The sequence below is a fragment of the Acomys minous genome (assembly GCF_964271855.1).
Source record: "Acomys minous genome assembly, chromosome: 15".
Classification (NCBI taxonomy): Eukaryota; Metazoa; Chordata; class Mammalia; order Rodentia; family Muridae; genus Acomys; species Acomys minous.
Window position 1 is genome coordinate 92740067 of NC_140497.1, and position 22293 is coordinate 92762359.

Here is a 22293-nt window from a genome sequence, read left to right on the forward strand (position 1 = left end):
CTAAGTTTGACATATTTTACATGCATCTTGTTTATGTACCTACACGGTAGAACTGCTGGGCTACTAAACTATATATTAGGAGGCCATGTGATTTTTCAAATCTTACCCGCAAATAGTGCTGTTTCCTGTTCTGCATGCCTACCATCAGGAACGACATCTACACATCACAGACTCTTCCACAAGGGAAATTACTGCGCCTGGTACCCACTATCTTTCATCTATTGTTTATTATTTTTTCATTTTCTTTGGAGAACCATTCAGTCAGACTACATTACATGGTAGTTATGTCTCCGCCATTCTAATCCCTAAAGAGCTTGGTTCTCGTACTCCCTGAGCCTACCTAAAGCCTGGGATACTGTGTCTTTTACATAAAATTCTGTATTATTTGTATAACTTGTGCACAAATCCCTGTGTATTTTAGGTAAGCTTTAATGTGTGTAGAACTTAGAACAACACAGGGGCCCTACAAATAGCAATTTGAGGGCTATTTAGGAAACTCCGGTCCGTTTCAACCCAGAAGTAGCTTTTTCTAATAATTTTAACCTGCAGTTGGTTGAGTCCTCAGGTCTGGAAGGCAGCTATATTCGTCTCATTGTTATCGAGCTGTAAAGACAGTTTAGATTACTTCAGCGCTCACGTTGAGGTCCGCAGTCCACTAGGAATCCATTCCTGTCCATGATGTGAGGAACAGGCAACTTTATCTTTCTGCGCATAAACATTCAATTGTCTCAACTCTGTTGAAAAGTGTGTTCTTTCCACCATGGGCTTCCTTGGCACTCAAGACCTGAGCCACTTCCTGTTTTCACAAACCTGTTTTGCTTTGTGTGCTGTAACAGCATTGTTTGTAGATTCCTTTGTAACTCAAGAGAACACTTGAGCAGTTGTGACAGAGACCGTCTGTCTTGTGAAACCTAAAATACATATTACCTGACCATGTAAAGAAAGAATAAATCAGACCCCAGTATCAGCTGACCTTTCTGTGGACTTTGTATGTTAGAGGACACCCTACAATCATTAAAACCAAAGAAATTATCCTTGGTGAAGATCCACTGAATCAGCCTTGCCAACCTTTTCCTCCCCAGTGAGGTAAGGTGGACATGTCCTTTGCAGAGAGGTACTTGCCAGCAGGCACACAGCTCTCTAGGCTCTGGGCAGCGTGTTCCATTGTGAAGGCTAGTCACTATATAAGTGCTATTTTTTGCAGATAACTTTATTGCAAATAAAGATATGGTCTGTTTTCAAGTCAACTGCAAACAATGCTTTTAAGTTAAAATAGCCTCACTTTGAAAGCTGTTTCCAAAATAGCAGCCTTGTATTGCACAGCAGCTCTGAGGAGTTTTCAGGCAGCTGGCTTATTGAGCAGAGGCCACATGGCGTCTTTAAATGATGTAGTCTATCAGGCCACTGTCTCTCACTGAAATGTCATCATGCAATATGTGGCTGAATTCACAGAGGTACGTAAATATCCGTGCATCTTCGGAAATATTTATAAATTGCTCACTGTGATAGTGGAGCGTTTTCAAGGCAGGAACACTCACTGATGCTATGTCAAAATAACAGCAGCAGCAGCAAGAGTAGCTATTTCCTACTTGCTCGCATTCCAAGATTAACGACACATGTAGGGTAACATGTATTTCTTCTCTCCTTGCTTGTGCTCAGGGTGTTAAGGAGTTAATGAAGCAAGTGAAGAGTTTGCCCGTGGTTAACTACAACCTCCTCAAGTATATTTGCAGGTAAGAATGTTCCTAAAGACAAAACTAACCCAGACAGCATGATGTTTAGCTTAATGGTCATTTACAGGTGGCAATGAATGAAGCAACCGAGTTTCCTCGTTAGCCTCAGGGAAAATTAATAAGTTTCACAAGTTTATCTCAAAGAGTTCCTGGGCACTAAAACTGCTTGGTGTTATAATTTGATAATGTTTAATGTTTCTTGTCTCTACACATTTAAGATACATTGCTCGAAGGTTTCATCAAAGCCATTTATGGAGCATTCCTAAGAGAGCAACACGTGGGCCAGGGCTGAGGAAGCCAGCTTAGGGATGCAGATTCTAACATGGGTTATTTTCTTCTATGCCTTCATGCATTTTCCCTTCCTTTTTTTGAGTAAAGCACAGTAGAGAACACGGATACGTCTCACTGCTACTGAGGTCCAGGGTACTAGGCACTGTGGCATTCACAGCCGATGAAAGTAAGTGGGGGGTCTCCAAAACTCCGTCAGATCTCTTTCTAGTGATCGCTGTGTTTAGAACTGAGTACGACCTTCAACTTTCACACCTTCCAAAGCAGAAAATACTGTGACCAGAAAATGTGACCAACACATATTTACAAACACAGAAAGCTTTCATCTAAGAATTTTTAATTTATTCAGGTTACTGTGTTAGGCAAGAGAAGGTTTACCTCCTCCTGAAGTAAAGCAGGCTTGTGTGTCTACCATAAGACTCTTTACACAATAAAAATATGTCTCCTCAAGCACTTAGGCAGAATTTTACAGCCCTATTCTTAAAATTTTTATGTGTGTGTGCAAATGCCATCTGTGTATATATACCAAGTGTATGCCATGTATGTATATATAACAGGTGTGTGTGCCATGTATGTATGTGTACCAAGTGTGTGCCATGTATGTATATACCAAGTGTGTGCCATGTATGTATATATACCAAGTGTGTGCCATGTATGTATATATACCAAGCATGTGCTATCTTTGTATATATACCAAGTGTGTGCCATCTGTGTATATATATATATATACCAAGTGTATGCCATGTATGTATATATACCAAGTGTGTGCCATATATGTATATATATCAAGTGTGTGCCGTGTATGTATATACCAAGCATGTGCTATCTTTGTATATATACCAAGTGTGTGCCATCTGTGTATATATATATACCAAGTGTATGCCATGTATGTATGTATACCAAGTGTGTGCCATGTATGTATGTATACCAAGTGTGTGCCATGTATGTATGTATACCAAGTGTGTGCCATGTATGTATGTATACCAAGAGTGTGCCTGGTGACACAGAGACCAGAAGAAGGTAGGTGGCCTGGAGCTGGGACAGATGTGGGAGCTGAACACCTAACAGTTTTCCTACTAAAACTGCCCCGAGGATGAGTCATTTTGTGCTAGTTATTCCTTAGCACATAGTAAGTTGAGATGTATGTGCTTGCAGTTTTTCATCAATAGAATTGACATTTTTACTCTCATAATGTTTGAACTTATGTTCTAATGGATTATCACTGAAGCTTACACATTCCCCCATGAACAGAGTTCCTCTTCTGGCGGACCGTGGATTTTACCAGACGCTCTTGTGAAACGTCTTTCGCTGGGTGTGTTATGAACTTAATAAATATCCAAAGCATTTGTCATGCTAGTCATCTTCTTATTACTGTAAAAAAATAATACCCAAGCCGATGAACTTTAAAGAGCAAAGGGTTGGTTAGTCTCCATTTCAGAGTGTCAGATACTCGTGAGGAGCCCTGTCACTGTCAGCCTGTGGTGAGGCAGGCCGAGGAGGAACATGAATGAAAACATGCCTTTAGAGACCAGGGTTGTCTTCAAGGGTCTTCTATTGGAAGGCCATGTGTTGGCTTTTTTTATTACTGCATTTCAGATCTTACATTTTCAAATTTCAAAACCTTCAGCTAGTGCCATAGCCAGGACAGTTCCCTGTTCTCAGGAGTGCACAGGTCAGCGCTGAGCTCTCTTACTGTGCAACGGTTCCTTGGATGAACTGGGGGTCTTTGAAAGTCGCTCTGAGGTCAAATGGGTGTGCTCATGTGCCTATGGATTTCCAGGCTTACAGTTTATATTCTTCACAAGATTTCTGGAGTGACTTTACCCCAAGCCTAGTTATTTATTATTTATTTAGTTTTAGTTTTGATGTGTTTGGGGTCAAACCTATGTTAGGAAGGCACGTTACCACTGAGATGCAGCCCCCAGATTACTGGAAAACAGTAATGCATTAATCCCATAGAGAAAGTTTATTTTAGGGAGCTTGAAAAATGCTGATAATGTATGGTTAGAGAAACTGTTAGCCCAGACATAACCAAAAACTCAGCTCTCTCCCCCCTCCCCCACGCCACCTCTCTCTCTCTCTCTCTCTCTCTCTCTCTCTCTCTCTCTCTCTCTCTCTCTCTCTCTCTCTCATCATTAGAGACTGAGTCTCAATATCTCCTTCAAGGAAACCCCATAGTGACTAGAACTTCCCACTAGGCTTCATCTTTGAAGGTCTACCATCAACCAACAGTGTTAAAAACTACTTAACACGTGAGCCTTTGAGGACCACTCGTGCAAACTACATTCGAAGGGAATGCGTGCTCTTGACTCTCAGAATCCATAATAACATCCAAACAAGGCTGCACCAGTTCTTTGATACACACCCAGCAGCCTGAAGCCCCGTCGTTTGCACTGTGGTTTCTGCACACTCCCATGAGTGATGGTTGTCTTTCCACGTAGTTTTGTTTCCACAGTCATCTTTGATCATATTTCAGTTCACACATTTCCCAACAATTCATTGTATTCCAATAAGATGCTGACTCTCACTGTCTCAATGGTACTGTTGCCACCACCAGGTTTCTGGATGAAGTGCAGTCCTACTCAGGAGTTAACAAGATGAGCGCTCAGAACTTGGCAACTGTCTTTGGTCCCAACATCCTGCGCCCGAAGGTGGAAGACCCTTTGACTATCATGGAGGGTAAGTGAATGATTACCTTAAATCCTCACCAGGAAAATAATCTGATGCCTCTATTGTTAAAGGAGAATATACTATCACTTAAGCAAACTGAGGAAGCCAGTGAGATCATAGCTCCTCCATTAATTTACTCTGATTATCTGTAACCGTAAAGTGTTTTCGTTTGAGAAGAGAGAGTTTTCTTTATATTGTTCAACATAAAATCGTAAAATGATCCCACATGAGCTCCCAGTTACAGAGGGACTTGCACAGATCAGTAGATCGCCTAGAATTTAGGAGACAGAAGAACTGGTAAAGCATTCACCTTGCAATTAGTGCAATTGGCCAGGAAATTCAAAAGGTTATTTTCAGTTAACTAGTATTTATTAATTTGATGTGACTTAGTGGTTTCAAATGGTAAACAAATTTGATTTTTTCTTAAATATGGCAATGCAACTTACTTGTGTTGAAACCTAAAGGAATTTTTACTATGTAGGTTACAAAGCTTTTCACATTATTTCACATAGTACTCTGCCTGTATTTAGTTCTGTCTGCCTTCAGAGATAGGATAACTTTTATTGTTTTCTAAAAATGACTGAATTGAACATTTCAGAATTTAATAGGAGGCTTAGAAGAAGAAATAGTAAGAAATAGTTTTAGTTTTAGTTTTAGTTTTAGTTTACTTGAAGTTTATTTAGTTTCAAAGAAAATATTAACCTTCAAGTATGATATTTTTCCTTTCCTGGATATTCTAACATTTTCTTTTTTTTAAGATTTATTTATTTATTATGCATTCAGTATTCTGCCTGCATGTACACCTGAACTCCAGAAAAGGGCACCAGATCTCATTATAGATGGTTGTGAGCCACCATGTGGTTGCTGGGAATTGAACTCATGACCTCCGGAAGAGCAGACAGTACTCTTAACCACTGAGCCATCTCTCCAGCCCTATTCTAACATTTTCATTCTACATTTTGAGTGTGAGAGACAAAGCTGTGGAGTGTGTGCCTGTCACATGAGCCTAACTTCTCTTTTCTGATATTGAGGGAAATACAATCCAAAGATTTTAAATTACATCTAAAGAGTTTAGTAGGCATAAGGATGCTTTACATCTGAAGCAGCAAGAAAGTTAAAGATGCTTGAGTTTGCTGCTTTTTAAAAATGTTTAGCGCACACACAACATGTCACAAGTTACAGAATGAAAACACAGACATCTCTCTGTGTCGCCTTCCCTTCAGTTGCTGTTAGCAGTGATACCTTTATGATGCATTACGTGACAGCTTAGTTACCGGCCAGTGGACTTTCCAGCCTGCCTTTCTGCGTTTCACATGTTTTTCTTGCCCTTGACATTTTTTTACGCACATCATGGCATGATCAAATTCCTCTGTGACCCCCTGCATATGCCAGAAGGTTGTACTATGTTCTTAGATCAGGAGGAGCTGCATCACAGCTGCAACTGCTGTGTGCGTCTGTGGTTTTGTTCATTTGTCTAAACGCAATGCCCAAAATATTAGTTCTTTGAAAGATAAAATGATGATATAATTTTCTAATTTTCATTTCTTTACCTTTGTCAAGACACAAGTAATGTAAGGTTCCTCATTCGTTATCTTAATGAGCATTGAGCACTGAGCATTCGCACTCAGCGGTGTGGCCGTTACCCGTCTCCAGAGATCTGTTTATCCTGCAGAGTGAGATGCTACCCACCAATTGCAAGCCCTCAGGCCCCTCTCCACTGGCTCCTGCAAACACCATTTTACTATCCATCTCTGGATTTGCTTATTCTAGGCACCTCAATGTATTAGGTTTCACTTCCAGGATGAAATATGTGAGTTTAAAAACTTAAAGATACCTTGGAATATACCCAGAAGATGCTCCACCACACAACAAGAACACTTGCTCAACCATGTACATAGCAGCCTTATTCATAATAGCCAGAACATGGAAACAGCCTAAGTGTCCCTCAGTAGAAGAATGGATAAAGAAACTGTGGTACATTTACACTATGGAATACTACTCAGCTATTAAAAACAAGGAATTCCCGAAATTTGTGGACAAATGGATTAAACTAGAAATGATCATAATGAGTGAGTTAACCCAGAAGCAGAAAGAGTCTAATGGTATATACTCACTTATATCTGGACACTAGCCCAAGGGGCATGTCCCGTGAAAGTCTTCACTTCCCAGGAAACTGGGACAAAGGGGAGGACATCCTATTGGGACTCTAGGTGAGAGAAGCATGGGAGAATGGGGAAATAGAAGGATCCAAAGGGTCCTAGAAACCTACAAGAAGAACATTATGATGGGCAGATCTGGGCCCTGGGGTCCTGCTCAAACTATGACACCAGCCAAGGAAAACATAGGCAGTAAACTTCGAACCCCTACCCAGATCTAGCCAATGGACAGGACATTCTCCACAGTTGAGTGGAGAGTGGGGTCTGACTTTCACACAAACTCTGGTGCCCCATATTTGACCATGTCCCCTGGATGGGGAGGCCTGGTGGCACTCAGAGGAAGGATAGCAGGCTACCAAGAAGAGACTTGATACCCTATGAGCATATACAGGGGGAGGAAGTCCCCCTCAGTCACAGTCATAGGGGAGGGGAGTAAGGGGAAAATGGGAGGGAGGGAGGAATGGGAGGATACAAGGGATGGGATAACCATTGAGATGTAATATGAATAAATTAATAAACTATATTTAAAAAGATAGATGATAGAGCTGAATTGAGATTAAACACAATCCTCAGCTGTAAGGGAAGAAACTGGTAAGATATCTAAATGTGGTCCTCATCTGCACTGGCAATTTTTATACCTATTGGAATCTTTTCTTAAATACTTATATGTAGAGGAGTCTGGTGTTTCATATTATAGAGAGCTTTAGTCATTAAGTAGATGAAGGTAAAGAATATTTTAATTAAATTAAAAATATCAGAAAATCAAGAAGAATTGAATTTATATTAAGAACATAGGGTGATATTTTTAATAGTGTCAGAAAATGAAGATAGACTTTTCTTTTTTTTTTTCTCCAAATTTGGTTTTCTAATAGTGATTATCTTTTGTATCCTATTTTACACATTTATTTTCTTTTTAAAAAAAACTTAAAGATAGAAAAATTCAGCTCATGGTTTGAGGAGAAATTTCATAAAAGTTATACAGTGTCTCCTTGCCACCCCACTTTCTACCAATAAGAAACCTGACAGCAAATGAGAAATTGCTTTTCTCTAAATAAAACTATATCATTCAATATATACATTCACAAGTATGTAAGTATGTTTTAAGAAGCACATTCTTTGAGAATTTTACGCAATGTATTTTTATTATATTGTTTCCCGTGCCCAACTCCTCCCAGATTCTTTTGCCTCCCTACCAACTCAACATCATGTCCTTTCTCTCTTAAAGACAAAACAAAACCAAAGGGAAAGAAAAATTCTTCTTGCACACAAATACTGTAGATGCTCCCTGATCTTCTTAGCGGGCTGATGTTAGCCACATGGTGGCCTGCCGTGTAGATCTCAAGAGGGTGTCCTTCCTGAGCCAGCTCACTTGTTGGATTGGTCACTAGAGTTTTGGTTTGTCCGGTTGGTTTTAGGTGCGTGGACAACCAGTTACATTATCAAATTTCCTTTTCTAGCTCCTGGTCTATGTGTCTTAATTTTTGAGCAGAGTATAACTGCTAAAAATGCACCAATCAAATAAAGTAGAATGGACTGTTTCCTCTATGATAAGCTAACTGACATCTCCCCTGGCTAAGTGTAAAGGAGACGAAACTCTTTTGAGACTATTGCCATTTTACCAGTACTAACTATATCACTTTCTTGTGACATCCAAGTTCTCATGCAGTATACTAGTCTATGCTTTTAGTATTTATGTGTTATTTATATTGGATAGCTATATCTAAATTTCCTAATTAAAATATTTTAAATTATATAATTTAAGTAGAATTTCCATATCCAGAAGTAGAATTGTATCATCCTTTAAATGTTTTTATTCATATATTTATTAAACAAATAATAAGTGAACAGTGATCTTATTCAGTGTTTTGCCATAAGTCTGAAAAATATGAAAATGAATAAAAAAAGTTTTTGCCTATAGGAAAATTATAGTCTAGCCAGAATCTTTAGCATGCAAACATTTAATTACAGTAGAGAATGAAAAATACTATGCATACAACTTGTCACAGGGCCATGACAGACAGCACAAAAGAGGGATGGTGGTCTTCATTTTAGAGGTCAGGCAAAGGAACGCACATAAATGGGTCATTAACAGTCATCTACCACAGGGGGAAAAAAACCCAGCCAAGGGAAGAAGCTGAATGTGGCTGTCCATCTGAGCCACCATAACAGAAGGCCATGGGCTGCATGGCTTATAAACAATGGACGTTCGTTTCTTAAACCTTAGGGACTGGAAAGTCGAAGACCAAAGAACCCAAAGATTTCATATCTGGTGAAGACTCGTATTTTGGTTGATTGACAGCTGTCTATTCTCTATGTCCTCATGTATGAGGGGGACAGGGGAAACCTCTCTGAGGCTCCATTTATCAGAGCAACAATGTCATTTATGAAGGTTGCACTCTTGGATTCTAAGCAGCTGCCTTCAACCTAGTACCGTAACGTCGAGTGTCACGAGTCCAGCACATAAGTTTGAGAAGGACACAAACATTTGGCCATTAATGATAAGACAGGCCAGTGTATTTAAGGAACATCTTCAGTGAAGTCCATGGTTTGAGCCATAGCTATAGACTGAAATACTAAGGACTAAAAAGAATGACGTTTGGATGCCTGGACACAAAAGACTGCCATGGTGGTTGTTCTGCTTGGCATCCTGTAGAGGAGTCTCATCAGAAAATTATCTAGACCAGCTGGTCCCGTGGGCATATGTCTACAGGGAACTCTCTGGGTTGCCATCATAGATGTGGGGGGATCCAGCCTGAACGTGGGCATACTGTTTCTTTGTTTTGGGGTCCTGGACGCCAACAGTAGAGACAGGTAGCAGAGCGCTGACTGTACATGCCTCCATTTCTCTCTGCCCTTGACCATGGCTGTGTTATGACGTCTCGTGACTCCTCTTTGACTTTCCTGCTATGGTAAACTATAACCTGCAGTTGTAAGCTAAAATAAGCTCCTTTCCCCCTGCCCCTGGGTTGCTTTTTGCCGGGATATTGTAGCAGAGCAAGAGAAATGAAGCTAGAACGACCGTATAATTGCATTTACATATTAAGTTCCAGCAAAAGCAAAACTGTAGTCACAGAAATCACAATAGTGGTTACCATGGGCAGGAGATGTGGGCAAGAGGTTGACAGAAAAAAGGGCACAGGGGAAATTACCCGTATCATAATTAGGTAGTTTTTCCAGGACTATGTACACTTGTCGTACTGCATTGGATATCCTTGGATTGAAAAATGACAGCTGTATAGGTTATTTGCTGCAAGAGTATAAATTGAAATTATATTTTATGATATACTACCTATGTATCTTTAAAGGAAAATTAAATTCTTAGCCAATGCTTATAAAGGAAACTGCCTGTAGTTGGTTTTTTTTTTCGTTTTTTAGCCTGCACAAAATGATATGAGCCAAGAGGGAATTGCTGGCTTGTGCAGCTCGGTGTGATTCCAGAGTTAGCTTGTACTCTGCATAACAGGCTGGTGATTACAGTTGCTCCGGCTTCATCAGTGGGGCTTGGTAGTCTGCGGTAGCATTCTGAGGAGGAGAGGGGTGGCGGGGACAAAACAGAGCTGGTTCCTGCGGTGCCAGGCACACAGCATCACTACTACCAGTTATAAAATGTAAAGTCCCCGTGCAGGAGAAGACTGCCATTGCTCACACAGGAGACTAGATGGCAGGAAAACATTCCAGCACACAAGGGAGAATATTCTGATTTTCTGAATCCATGAGGCTGTGATACTCCCTCTGACTTGTGACAGGCACACTCTGTCTTGGATGCTCATCTTGGAGACAGAGGAAATTTACAGTCTAGTTAGGTAAATGTCACTCAGAATCTATAACTATAATAATAATTTTTTTAAAAACAGCCATGCTTCAAATGCTAGCATTCCAGAGATGGGAGAAAAGGTTCACCCGCCCCTACCTCCCACCACACATGCTAAGCAGAGCCCTATATAATGGAAGCTATGAACCCTCCAAGCTGTTTCTGTCACACAAGCAAGAAGTGCGACAGTGCCATGCTCATGCCTTCTGTAGCAATGAGGTTGAAAACCATTTTGAATATTTGTCTTGTTTTTATTTATTTTTATTTTAATTTATTATAATTTATTCAGAGTGCATCCTGAATGTTATCCCCTCCCTTGTATCTTCCAGTTCCCACCCTCCCTATCTTTTCTGCCCTATTTCCCTCCCCTAGATCTCTGACAGAAGGGGACCTCCTCCCCCATCACATGGCCACAGCCTATCAGGTCTCATCCTGGTAGCCTGCTTCCCCTTCCTCTCAGTATCACCAGGCCTCCCCACCAAAGGGAAGTGATCAAATAGGGGGCACCAGAGTTCATGTCAGAGGCAGTCCCTGCTCTCCACACAACCGTGGAGAATGAGCTGCCCGTTGGCTAGACCTGGACAGGGAGTCAAAGTTGCTGTATGCATTGTCCTTGGTTAGTGCAGCAGTTTGCGCAGGGCCCCTGGCTCTTGTGTGGTACACTGACGTCCTAATGTGCACACCCACATTCATGCTAGAAGAAGGTGTCAGATATCCGACAGGGGTAGTTGTGAGCCGCCACATATGGGTGCTTGCAACTGATCTCTTCACTGCTGAGCCAGCTCCTCAGCTCAGACCACTTCAATTAACTTGGAAGTTTTTCCACTAGACTCACTGCATTGAAAAATGTGATTAAAACTTCAGAGATTAATGAGAAACAGAAACTGCATGTACCCTACAAAGCATTTTCATTCAGGGTTTTTTTTTCCCCTCCCGCAACTCTGTTCCATAATTGGTGGTAATTCAATAAAAACTGTCTTTAGTTTCCTTGTTACAACTGGCCTAAATTTAGTTGTTTACATTCCACCTTTAAATTCTAGCATGGAAGTGTGTTAGAACACATGCAGCCTTTGGAACCAAAAGACTGAGTATTAAATCTCACCTTCCCCAGTACCCATCTGTGGCCCTTAGCTAGGACTTTAACCTTTCCCAACCTCAATTTCTTCACCTGAATAGTGTTGCATCCTCGTTCATAGGCTTTTGAGAGTCTTTGTTTGTGATACACTTGAAATAGTTCCACATCTTATAGCGCCTCTCAGACAAAGAGGACTCATCTAGGGGTACTGGGAAAACATAAATTCAGATTCAGAGTGTGTCCAGACAGGTCCTGAAGTTGTGAACTTATGATGTTGTTGCTGTTTCTAGACTGTTCCTGATGCTGCCAATGTGGAAACCACATACAAGCACAAAATTGCACAACCACCTCAATGGCTGTTCAGTTAGAGCCTGCCTTTTAATAAGCAATGCATATACTATTTATAAACATAAAACCCTAGTAACATTGGTCTAGCAGCTACCCTGCCACACCAGAAATAAAAAAAGTTATAAATTAGCAGTGGCTCACACCTGTAATCCCAGCACTCGAGAGGCAGAGGCAGGTGGATCGCTGTGAGTTCAAGGCCAGCCTGGTCTACAAAGTGAGTCCAGGACAGCCAAGACTACACAGAGAAACCCTGTCTTGCAAAAAAAGAAAAAAAGAAAAAGAAAAAGAAAAGAAAGAGAAGAGAGAAAGAAAGGAGGAAAAAAAGAAAGAGAAAGAGAAAGAAAGAAAGAAAAAAGGGGGGCTGGAGAGATGGCTCATAGGTTAAGGGTACTGACTGCTCTTCCAAAGGTCATGAGTTCAATTCCCAGCAACCACATATTGGTTCACAACCATCTATAATGAGATCTGTATACATAATAAATAAATAAATCTTTAAAAAAAAAAGAAAGAAAAAAGGAGGAGGAATTATAAATTTTGAGCTATCATCGAAATAGTGTGAAGAACATGGATGAATGTGACATTTTTCTTATTTAGAGTGAATTTGAATAGTTTAGGTAGAGTGTTACTTTAAGTGACTAGGCAGCATGGTTGCACTGTCCAGCTGCCTCTCAGTCAGCGCAGTCAGCTGACTTAAAGCATTTCTAGTAGCTACAGCGTTTGGACTTCCTAAGAATCAGCTCTTTCTTTTCCCCAGTGAATCAGCAAAACCTGATTCTCCAAATGTCTCTTTTTTGTTATTAAGAAGTGAATGTGTTGCTAGTCAGTGGTGGCGCAGGCCTTTAATCCCAGCACTCAGGAGGCAGAGGCAGGCGGACCTCTGTGAGTTCGAGGCCAGCCTGGTCTACAGAGTGAGTCCAGGACAGCCAAGGCTACACAGAGAAACTCTGTGTCAAAAAACAAAACAAAGAAGAAGAAGGAGGAGGAGGAGGAGGAAGAGGAGGAGGAGGAGGAGGAGGAGGAGGAGGAGAAGAAGAAGGAGAAGAGAATGTATTTATTAACATGCAGGAAACCTGAATGTGGTTCTCCTTCCTGACCGCTGCTGTGCTGTTGTTCAGTGTCATAACGGTTCTGTGAAGCTACCTCTTGAAGTCTGTGCATTGTGTGCTTGGACGTTAGTGAGCCAGCAGAGATCCGGTGAAGTGCTTGGAGCCAGTAAGATGTCTATCAAGACGTTATGTGCACCTGCTGTGCTAAGTCAGCACTCAGCTGGGCAGGCCGCTCACAGGTTCACTCAGTTTCCTGCTTTTGCTTCAGGGTCAGAGCCAGAGCATGAGCATATCCTTAAATGTGACTGCTGCCTTCTAGACTCCCACAGGCTTGTCGCAGCACTAGACAATTTCATTCCCAGGGTCGTCCTTTAATATTTGGGTTGGGTTAATGCATGTCTGTCTCAGCTGTTATCCCTGCTTCAGAGGGAAATGATGTTTTTGATATGCTTTATACTAATGTAATTGGAGAAGGGTTTTCAATCCAAAGTCCTCTCCCAACCAGATCGCATAAGTTGTCTTGTGGATGGAGTCTTCAGAGGGGACCAGAGAGGTCAAAGGATGACAATTCTCGGGGTACTGCAGCTTTGGGGTTCCTTCCAATCAGTTCCATTGCAGTGGTGGCCAGACTGTGGGTTGTCACAGGGAGTGTGTGGAGTGTTAGTTTTCAAGCTATAATAATGGCATACAAATATCCGTCAGCATCCCCAAGCAGTTTACAACAGCATGGAGTTGCTGCTTCTATTGGCATTTCTCCAAAGTGCTTAAATCTTTAAGTTAATTTCCATAATTCTGATAAGGTTGATTCTGAAAAATATTGTTAGTGCATTTATAGAAAAGAGGATTTTTAGAGCTCAAAAGAGGATTTTTAGAGCTCTTTACTATACCGTTCTAACCAATGTCCCTTAGCCCTTTTTTAATGACGAAAGGCACATGGAACTTCCTTGTCTTGTTATATTAAAAAGATAGACCATGTACACACCATAGACTGTATGAGGTTCTATTTAAACGTACTGCTAATGCATTAGTGATGGCTTGAGACAACGCTAGATAGGAGATAAACACAGCATCGCCTTAAACATTTCTTGTACTGAAAATGTTAAACTTGCAATAAATATTGTACACTGAATAAAGCCTGGGCTCTGAAATACATAACTCTGAATTCAAGGGCCAGAGTCTGGCCCATGCATATGTAGATGTATATGTGTACATGAATGTATATGTATATGTGTACATCAATGTTTATACATATATTTATATATAGCGCATATATATTTATATAGCCATGTTTGTTTCCTAATCCGGCAAAGCTACAAAATAAAGTGCTTGACACAGTTCATGGAACAGACTAGATACTCATAAAACTTTAGCTTTTGTCACTAATATAATCATTAAGAACATTGGTTGTTATTGATTGTGTTCATTTTCTTCTAAATATCTTTCTCCCAGAGTCCAGTTCAAAATGAGAGATAAGTGAAAAGCATTCACTCACTTCACTGTGTTTCCTATGTGACTGACTGCAGGCATGGTGGTGGTCCAGCAGCTGATGTCAGTGACCCACCTCGCTCGCTCACTTCACTTGTGTTTCCTATGTGATTGCAGGCACGGTGGTGGTCCAGCAGTTGATGTCAGTGATGATTAGCAGACATGACCGTCTCTTCCCTAAAGACACAGAACTGCAAAGCAAGCCCCAGGATGGGCTGAGCGGGAACAGCAACGACGGCCATAAGAAAGCTACCACGGGTCAGTTACAGAACAGGGAAAACAACAACACCAAGGAGAGCCCTGGCAGGCGGTGCTCTTGGGACAAGCCTGAGTCCCCGCAGAGAAGCAGCATGGACAACGGATCCCCGACAGCGCTATCAGGCAGCAAAGCGAACAGCCCGAGGAGCAGCATGCACAAGCTGGATGTCTCCAGGAGCCCGCCTCTCATGGTCAAGAAGAACCCGGCCTTCAATAAAGGCAGTGGTATAGTCACCAATGGGTCCTTCAGCAGCAGCAACGCAGAAGGTGTCGAGAAAACCCAAACCACCCCTAGTGGGAGCCTACAAGCCAGAAGGACCTCTTCCCTGAAGAGTTCTGGTACCAAAATGGGCACCCAAAGTGTACAGAACGGAACAGTCCGCGTGGGTCTTTTGAACTCGGACACGCAAGGGAACCCCTTGAATGGTCGAAGCATGAGTTGGCTGCCCAATGGCTACGTGACCCTGAGAGACAACAAACAGAAGGAGCAAACTGGAGAGTCGGGCCAGCACAACCGACTCTCCACCTACGACAATGTCCATCAGCAGTTCTCACTGACGAGCCTCGATGACAAGCACAGCGTGGACAGCGCCACCTGGTCCACCTCCTCCTGTGAAATCTCCCTCCCCGAGAATTCCAACTCCTGTCGCTCCTCCACCACCACCTGCCCAGAGCAAGACTTTTACGGTGGGAACTTTGAGGACCCTGTTTTAGATGGGCCCCCACAGGATGACCTTTCGCATCCTGGGGACTACGAGAACAAAAGTGACCGCAGGAGCGTGGGGGGTCGCAGTAGCCGCGCCACTAGCAGCAGCGACAACAGTGAGACGTTTGTCGGCAACAACACCAGCAACCACAGTGCACTTCACAGTTTAGTCTCCAGCCTGAAACAGGAAATGACCAAGCAGAAGATCGAATATGAGTCCAGGATAAAGAGGTGAGAAAACTTGGAAACCGTTATTGCCAGAGGTACCAATGCTTTCTGCATTGGTACCGAGTCACATGGGACCAAATATGCTCCACCCAGGAGATCTGAGCTTTACCATTTGCTGGGTGCAGAACGCTGGGGAAGTTAGCTTCATTGCCCTGAGCTCTCAGAAACCTTAATGGGTAAAACGTAGAGTCTCCCTCAAAATACACGAGAAGTCACTGAGTCTTGTTTCTGACATGGAGAAAGGTCCTCTTCCGTGAGTATTAAATATCTGTCTGTATTAGACAGGTCTTGAGGACGGGACAGCAGCCTGGTGTTCACTGGTAAGATAAGTGTAGAATTAGAGTAAAGCAAAAAGTTGGGTAAAATGGTCGGATGACACTTACAAAGCAAAGGAAGGTTTCATTTTCATTTTTCAACTGTTTAATTCTGAGAGAGTATGCCTCTATCTCACAGCCATCTCAGACCCAGGGGAATCTGATGAGCTCTGAGAGGTGACAGGGACACGGTGACGTAGGAATTGCAGTGTTCATCTGCAAGCCCCAGCTTTTACTGTGAAATCGGAATCTGTGGAGACAGATGCAAAGCTCATTAACTTGGGGGAAATGTGGCCTCGGTGCCGTGCAAGCTGCATCATTATGAGAATACGGTTATGTTAAGAATCTATTTCCCATGTGAATAAATTAATAAAACATATATTTTTAAAAGTATCTATTTCCCTGCAACTTACACTCTCCCATAAATGGCCAAGGCACAAGTTTTGCCTAAAAGCTTCTTTGAGGAAGCACCCTGGGTAAGTTAAGGACTAGGGGCTGAGCTCTGAGCCCACTGTGCTCTGTAGTGTCAGGTACTGAGAGTGGAGCCCAGGACTCACAGACAAACCCTTATGCTAGAGACCTGAAGATGACCAAATGCTGCCATGGTCACAAGAATTACAGGCGTTTTAGGTTGATGCTCTTTCGGTGTAGAGCAACAAATGCTAAATTATGGGGTCAGGAGAAGCAAGTTTGAGGTTCAGGGTACCACAAGGCACTGGCCTGCCCCAGGCTCAACCCATGTTCCTTGGAGAACCTCTTTACGAATGGCTTGCTAGGGTCCTCAGTAATTTGTCTCTCAGCGACTGCCTTGATGGCTCCAAACCCCACAGATAGTTATGAAATTATGATGTGATATGTCCATAAATATATTTAATATGGAGATGATAGATGATGGATAATGGATGATATATACAGTTGACTTCAATGTATTGTGATGAGTTTCCCAACCACTGATTAATTACGAGACAAAAGATAAGCATACTTTCATAAGCTATGGATAATGAAGTATAAATTAAAATACTACTTAAGAGACTGGGAAATTGCTTCCCCTGCCAAAATCTTTTTGTGAGCTTTGAAAGAAAGTGAACTTTTGATGGTTTTTTCCTATGGTGCTGCAGGAATAGGTGGTAGTGATAAACGACTGTCATTTCTAGGAACTCTCTAACAAATGTGTGTTCTGAGATCTGCAGTGCATTTCAGAATGCTCGGCAAACAGCAGAACTTTCAAAAAGAGTGCCGTTTTAGTGACCCATGCCCCTGGTCTTCCTCCCCCACTGGCAAGCCAAGGGAGAGGTGAGGGAGGCTGTAGCACACCCAGTATGAGATGTGCAAAGGTCAGGGCTCCCATTACTGTCCAGCCATTGTTGCGCAGAATGATACACTTCTCTTCAAATTCTTTCTTAGCTCCACCCCATCAATATTATGAGTGGATAGACAGAGAGACGGTAGACAGATGGGTGGTGGAGTATCTCATTTTGTCTGCCAGGCAGCGAGAAGTATTGCTTTTAGCTTCAAACACATGAGTTAATTGCTCTTTCCTGCCCCTTCCCACTGGTCTTCAACCTTATGTTCTTAGAAAACACTGAATTGCGCTCAAAGAAATTCTTGTGTATGATGTCAATTATTGAGTTTGATGAACCTGTGCTCTTAGTAGTTGGGGAAAGTGTACCTAACTGTAATATCTAACGGTATAACTGTAGTGCAGATCTGTAAATTGGGCTACTTAACTCTGTAGCTGTCTGATTTTTCTGCTACATAGGTAGAAATTTCACGAAAGGTATCTTAAAGTCTCACAGTGCTGTTATGGACTTGTTTATCCTTGTGAGTCTCTGTATTTTGAGTTGAATAACTTAAGGCCCCTCAGCCAGGTGAATCAACGTACAGGGTCATTTACGTCCTTGTTGAATTGGTCCTTTGATCATTAAATCGCTGTCCCCATGTGGGACTCCTAACAGGGGGAGCAGGCCTTCTCTGACTCTGTTGCCTGCCTTTGGCTCCCTTTCCCCTAACTGGGCTGCTGTGTCTCACCTCAGTGAGAGAAGATGCGCCTAGTCCTACTGCCACTTGTTATGCCGAGGCAGGTGGATATCCGTGGGAGGCCTCCCCTTCTCTGAGGAGAAAAGGAGGAAGGGATAGAGGGAGGTGAAGTGTGAGGGCTGGAAAGAGAGATAGGTAGCAGAAGCTGCAATTGGGAATGTAAAGTACATGAATTAATTAATGAAAAAAAATTAACCTTTATAAAATTATAAAATTAGCCATCGTTTCTATGGGTTTGTTTTCAGGGAATTCCTTTTCTATTTTATGCTTACTCCTTTAGCTTCCTGGAAGTTTCACACAAATGCCTCTGACACACGTCGTATGTTAACACAGTTTCTGTACAGGTTATCTCACTTGGTGTTTAAGTTTCAGTATTTCAACATATTTAGTCCAGAAATAATTTTAGGGAGCATGGAGAACGTGTTGTATGGTGATTCTGAGTGACAGGCATCACACTTCCAGCCTCCTAAGTAAAAATTTGATCACATACCAGATATAGCCTTCTTAGGTTTTGCACAAGGGAATAATTCCATTATGAAGTGTTCTGTTTTGTTTGTGGATTCAACTTATAAAAGGAGACCAGCTTCATATTCATTGAAAATTTCTTATCATCTGATCAAAGGTACAGATTACAGATAAGGCCTGCCTTTTAAAAAGAAAAAAGAAAAAAGAAAAAAATTGACATTTCGATTTTTTAATTACTATTAAGGTAATCTACTTTTTAAATTCCACTGGTCCGATAAGCTTGAATGAGCCCTGTGATGCTTCAGCTCAGAAAAGGAGAACTGTGCAAGTCAGCTGTTAGCAAACATACCCTGGAGGACAAAGTTTCAGTACTCCTCTTTTAAAATGACACATAGACAAACACACAGGAAAAATAGTCTCTTCTAAGGAAGCTACCTTAAATTCTACACTTATCAAATGCACAGTTATAAGGAAACAAAATATCTACATCCTGGGAAACTAACTATTTGGAAAACCAATGAAAATCAGAGCCAGCAAGCACCAAGGTCGGCCGCTGTGACTAGAGTCTTGTCCTAGAGGAAAGATGCTTGGTCACCTCGGGTCACTGCTGCCTCCCTACTAAGGAGGCAGGTGCTATTGGTCCTTTCTTATAGTAGGACCACATCCTCTTGGAAAGTCTATTGGTAGCAGGGGGTGTGGCCTGATGGTGACTGTTGCTCGGGCATTTTCCTTAGAAAGCCATGTGACTATTCTTCCTTTCCTTCCACCCCCATCACACTTTCCCTGTCTGTTCAACAAAGCCAGTTTGGACAGTGTTCAGGCGGCTGCCCCGGCCTCCTCCGCATCTCTGTGCTACACAGCTTGAGTCTCCATCCAGCTCGTCTGTACTGGCCCTACCTGTTCACTATGAAGTGACAGCCACGCCCTTCCCAGAGATGTCCCAGCAACTTGTGACCATGGGGATAAATCACAGTAGCAAACAGTGAATCGATAGCGCAGACTGAAACCTTATTAGGCATGGCTTTGGCGATTGGGCAGGTCTCGCCTTGATTTCCTCAGTGCTGTAGACAGTTTAGAATACAGATCTCGTTCTCTCTCACACCCAGAGACATAACATTCACTTGCCTCTCATCCCGCCCCCTTCTGCCCTCCGCAGCTTGGAACAGCGGAATCTGACTTTGGAAACAGAAATGCTGAGTCTCCACGACGAACTGGACCAAGAGAGGAAAAAGTTCACCATGATAGAGATCAAGATGAGAAACGCCGAGCGAGCCAAGGAGGATGCTGAGAAAAGGAACGACATGCTCCAGAGAGAGATGGAGCAGTTCTTCTCCACGTTCGGGGACCTGACGGTGGAACCCAGGAGAAGTGAGAGAGGAAACACAATATGGATCCAGTGAGCCCTCCTCTCAGATCCTGCCTGGGTGGCTCTAGCCAGGGCTCCGAGGGACTTGGGGGCAAACGGGGTCGGTCGGGGAAACGAAGGTGTGGGATCAGATGGCTGGTCCGCGTAGAGCTTCACCTGGGGCGGGAATCTCACATCACTATCCATATGCTCAGTGTGTAACCAAAGTTATGCCACGCCCCATCGCACTCCTGTCGAGTGTTACAACTGGATTTGTGTTTAGAGAGTAGTTTCTAAAGCGTCAGCTAAGAATAAGAAGCCTATCTCAATGATTATTTTATTGCGAGTCCTGTATTTAAATGTTGAATCAATATGTTGCCTCGATTTAGCTTTGCATTCAAGCTTCGCCCCTTGCACTTAACATAAGCTATTTTTTGGCATCGTGTTATCATCAGCTTATTTTATAGATCAATATTTTTATTTCCCCTATTGTTGAGGAACTGAAGATAAGAAGAAATATAAATATAAAGTATATATAAGATGAGTTATTAAAGTCAAAAGAATACTTTGTGGCTGTGCTGTTTGTGCCAATTAGACCTTGCCATGACCAAATCGAGAAATGTTAAAAAAAAAAAAAAAAGCTTTATAAATCATAGTAGAATCACCAGGTACCTGTCCACGCTTCTTTAAGCTCTTCCGTTTGGGCTGAGGGGGTGGGTTCTATGAATACGAGCTTTTGCCGCATTAGCATGAAGACCTGAGTTCTGACACATGGCACCCAGGTCAATATCTGGATGCCACCTCATACCACTCCACCAGAACTGGGGACAGGAGGGGACGGGGGCAGCTAGAGCCTCCTTCTCGGGAGACACAACATGAAAGTCTGTCCACACAGGGAAACTGATGCTAGACCAAAGTAATCATTCTACCAAAATACACCTTGGTGAACTAGATAACTCCTCGGGGTTACTCATGGGGGTACATATCAGGGGCTACTTACAGGAGCATGGACAACTCAATTGCTGCCTGCCTGAGAAGGCCACCCCAGCCTGAACACAGCTCAGGAAAACTGCATCTCTGGAGCTATCTTTGTGCACAGCATGCAAATAGCGCAGCAGCAGCAGCAGCAGCAGCAGCAGCAGCAGCAGCAGCAGCAGCTTCCTGGGTCTCTCTCCACAATCTTACTGTTATATAATCTTGGGACCTGAGGGGCACTCAGAGTCACAAGGACTTCCTGAAGCTTGTGAATTATATACGTCCTGAGTTTCAGTGAGATTCTCCCCCCTCCTCCAGGAGGGAACGGTTCATTGCTATGCAACACCAAGCCTACCTGAAAAACAGCCAGCTCCAGGTTCCCTCAGAGATATTGTCTCAGTAGAAAAAGGGAGGGTATAAATGGAGGAGTGTACCTGACACCTTCCTAGGCCTCTTCCTGCATGGGTGCTCAAACCTACACACACACACACACACACACACACACACACACACACACACACACACACTTTTTACATTGCCGTTTCATTTGCATGATGACCTGACACAGGGACATAGACGCTCTGTTGGAAAGTCCTCCTCCAGCTGTGCTGAGAGACGGCACATGCAAAACTCTCTCATGCAAGACGCACCTCGTGTGGGGTGCATTTATAATCCAACATTTCTCATCCTTCTGAGGTAGCTCTCCATAACAGGAGGATTTCTTCATACCCTGAGAAAGCTAGGGGGCAAGGCAGGAGCCCACGCTCCTTTCCTCAGATCTGCCTGTGCCTTTCTCAGGAAACCACCAGAATGCATGTCTCACTCCAGCTATTGCCGTTTGGGACTTTTCTCTGTGCCCCAGCTGACAGAGGAGTCTCCAGCAGGATGATAAGAAAAGGAGGCCCGGAGGGCTAAGAGAATCGTGTGGAAAAGAAACCATGTATTTTTCTTATTTTTACAATATCATTTTCCCTAATAAAAAACATGCTCACTCTTAATAATATTTAAATATTAAATATGTAAAGGTCCAGTTTGGGCTTCATGTGGGTCCCCTAGTAAAGGGAGCGAGGCTGTCTCTGACATGGACTCTGTTGTCTGCATTTGATCAGTTCCCCGTGGCAGGGTTGCCTCTCCAGGCCACAGGGGAAGACACACTCAGTCCTGATGCGACTTGATGTACTGGGGTTGGTGTGTGTGGGGGGGGTACCATTTGCTGAGGAGTAAGGGAAGGGGGATGGGAAAGAGGAATAGTGGGACCAGGAGGACAGGAGAGGGGTTACAATCAGGATGTAAAGTTAATTAATTAATTAAAAATATGTAAAAGTCCATTTTGGACAAATAAGTGAATATCTG

At 42.7% G+C, this 22293-nt stretch overlaps 1 protein-coding gene across 8 annotated transcripts in view; it reads left to right on the top strand.

Annotated features, from left to right (window-relative positions):
- ARHGAP24 (Rho GTPase activating protein 24) overlaps positions 1-20530 on the top strand; it is a 386957-nt gene extending 366427 nt beyond the window's left edge. For all 8 annotated transcript variants that reach the window (XM_084760079.1, XM_084760078.1, XM_084760083.1 and 5 more), the window contains 4 exons: positions 1660-1733; positions 4579-4700; positions 14730-15807; positions 19777-20530. In XM_084760079.1, the coding sequence (XP_084616205.1) occupies positions 1660-1733; positions 4579-4700; positions 14730-15807; positions 19777-20020 (1518 nt within the window). In that variant the 3' untranslated portion in view covers positions 20021-20530. The remainder of the gene's footprint in view (positions 1-1659; positions 1734-4578; positions 4701-14729; positions 15808-19776) is intronic.
- Positions 20531-22293: the final 1763 nt, after the last annotated feature.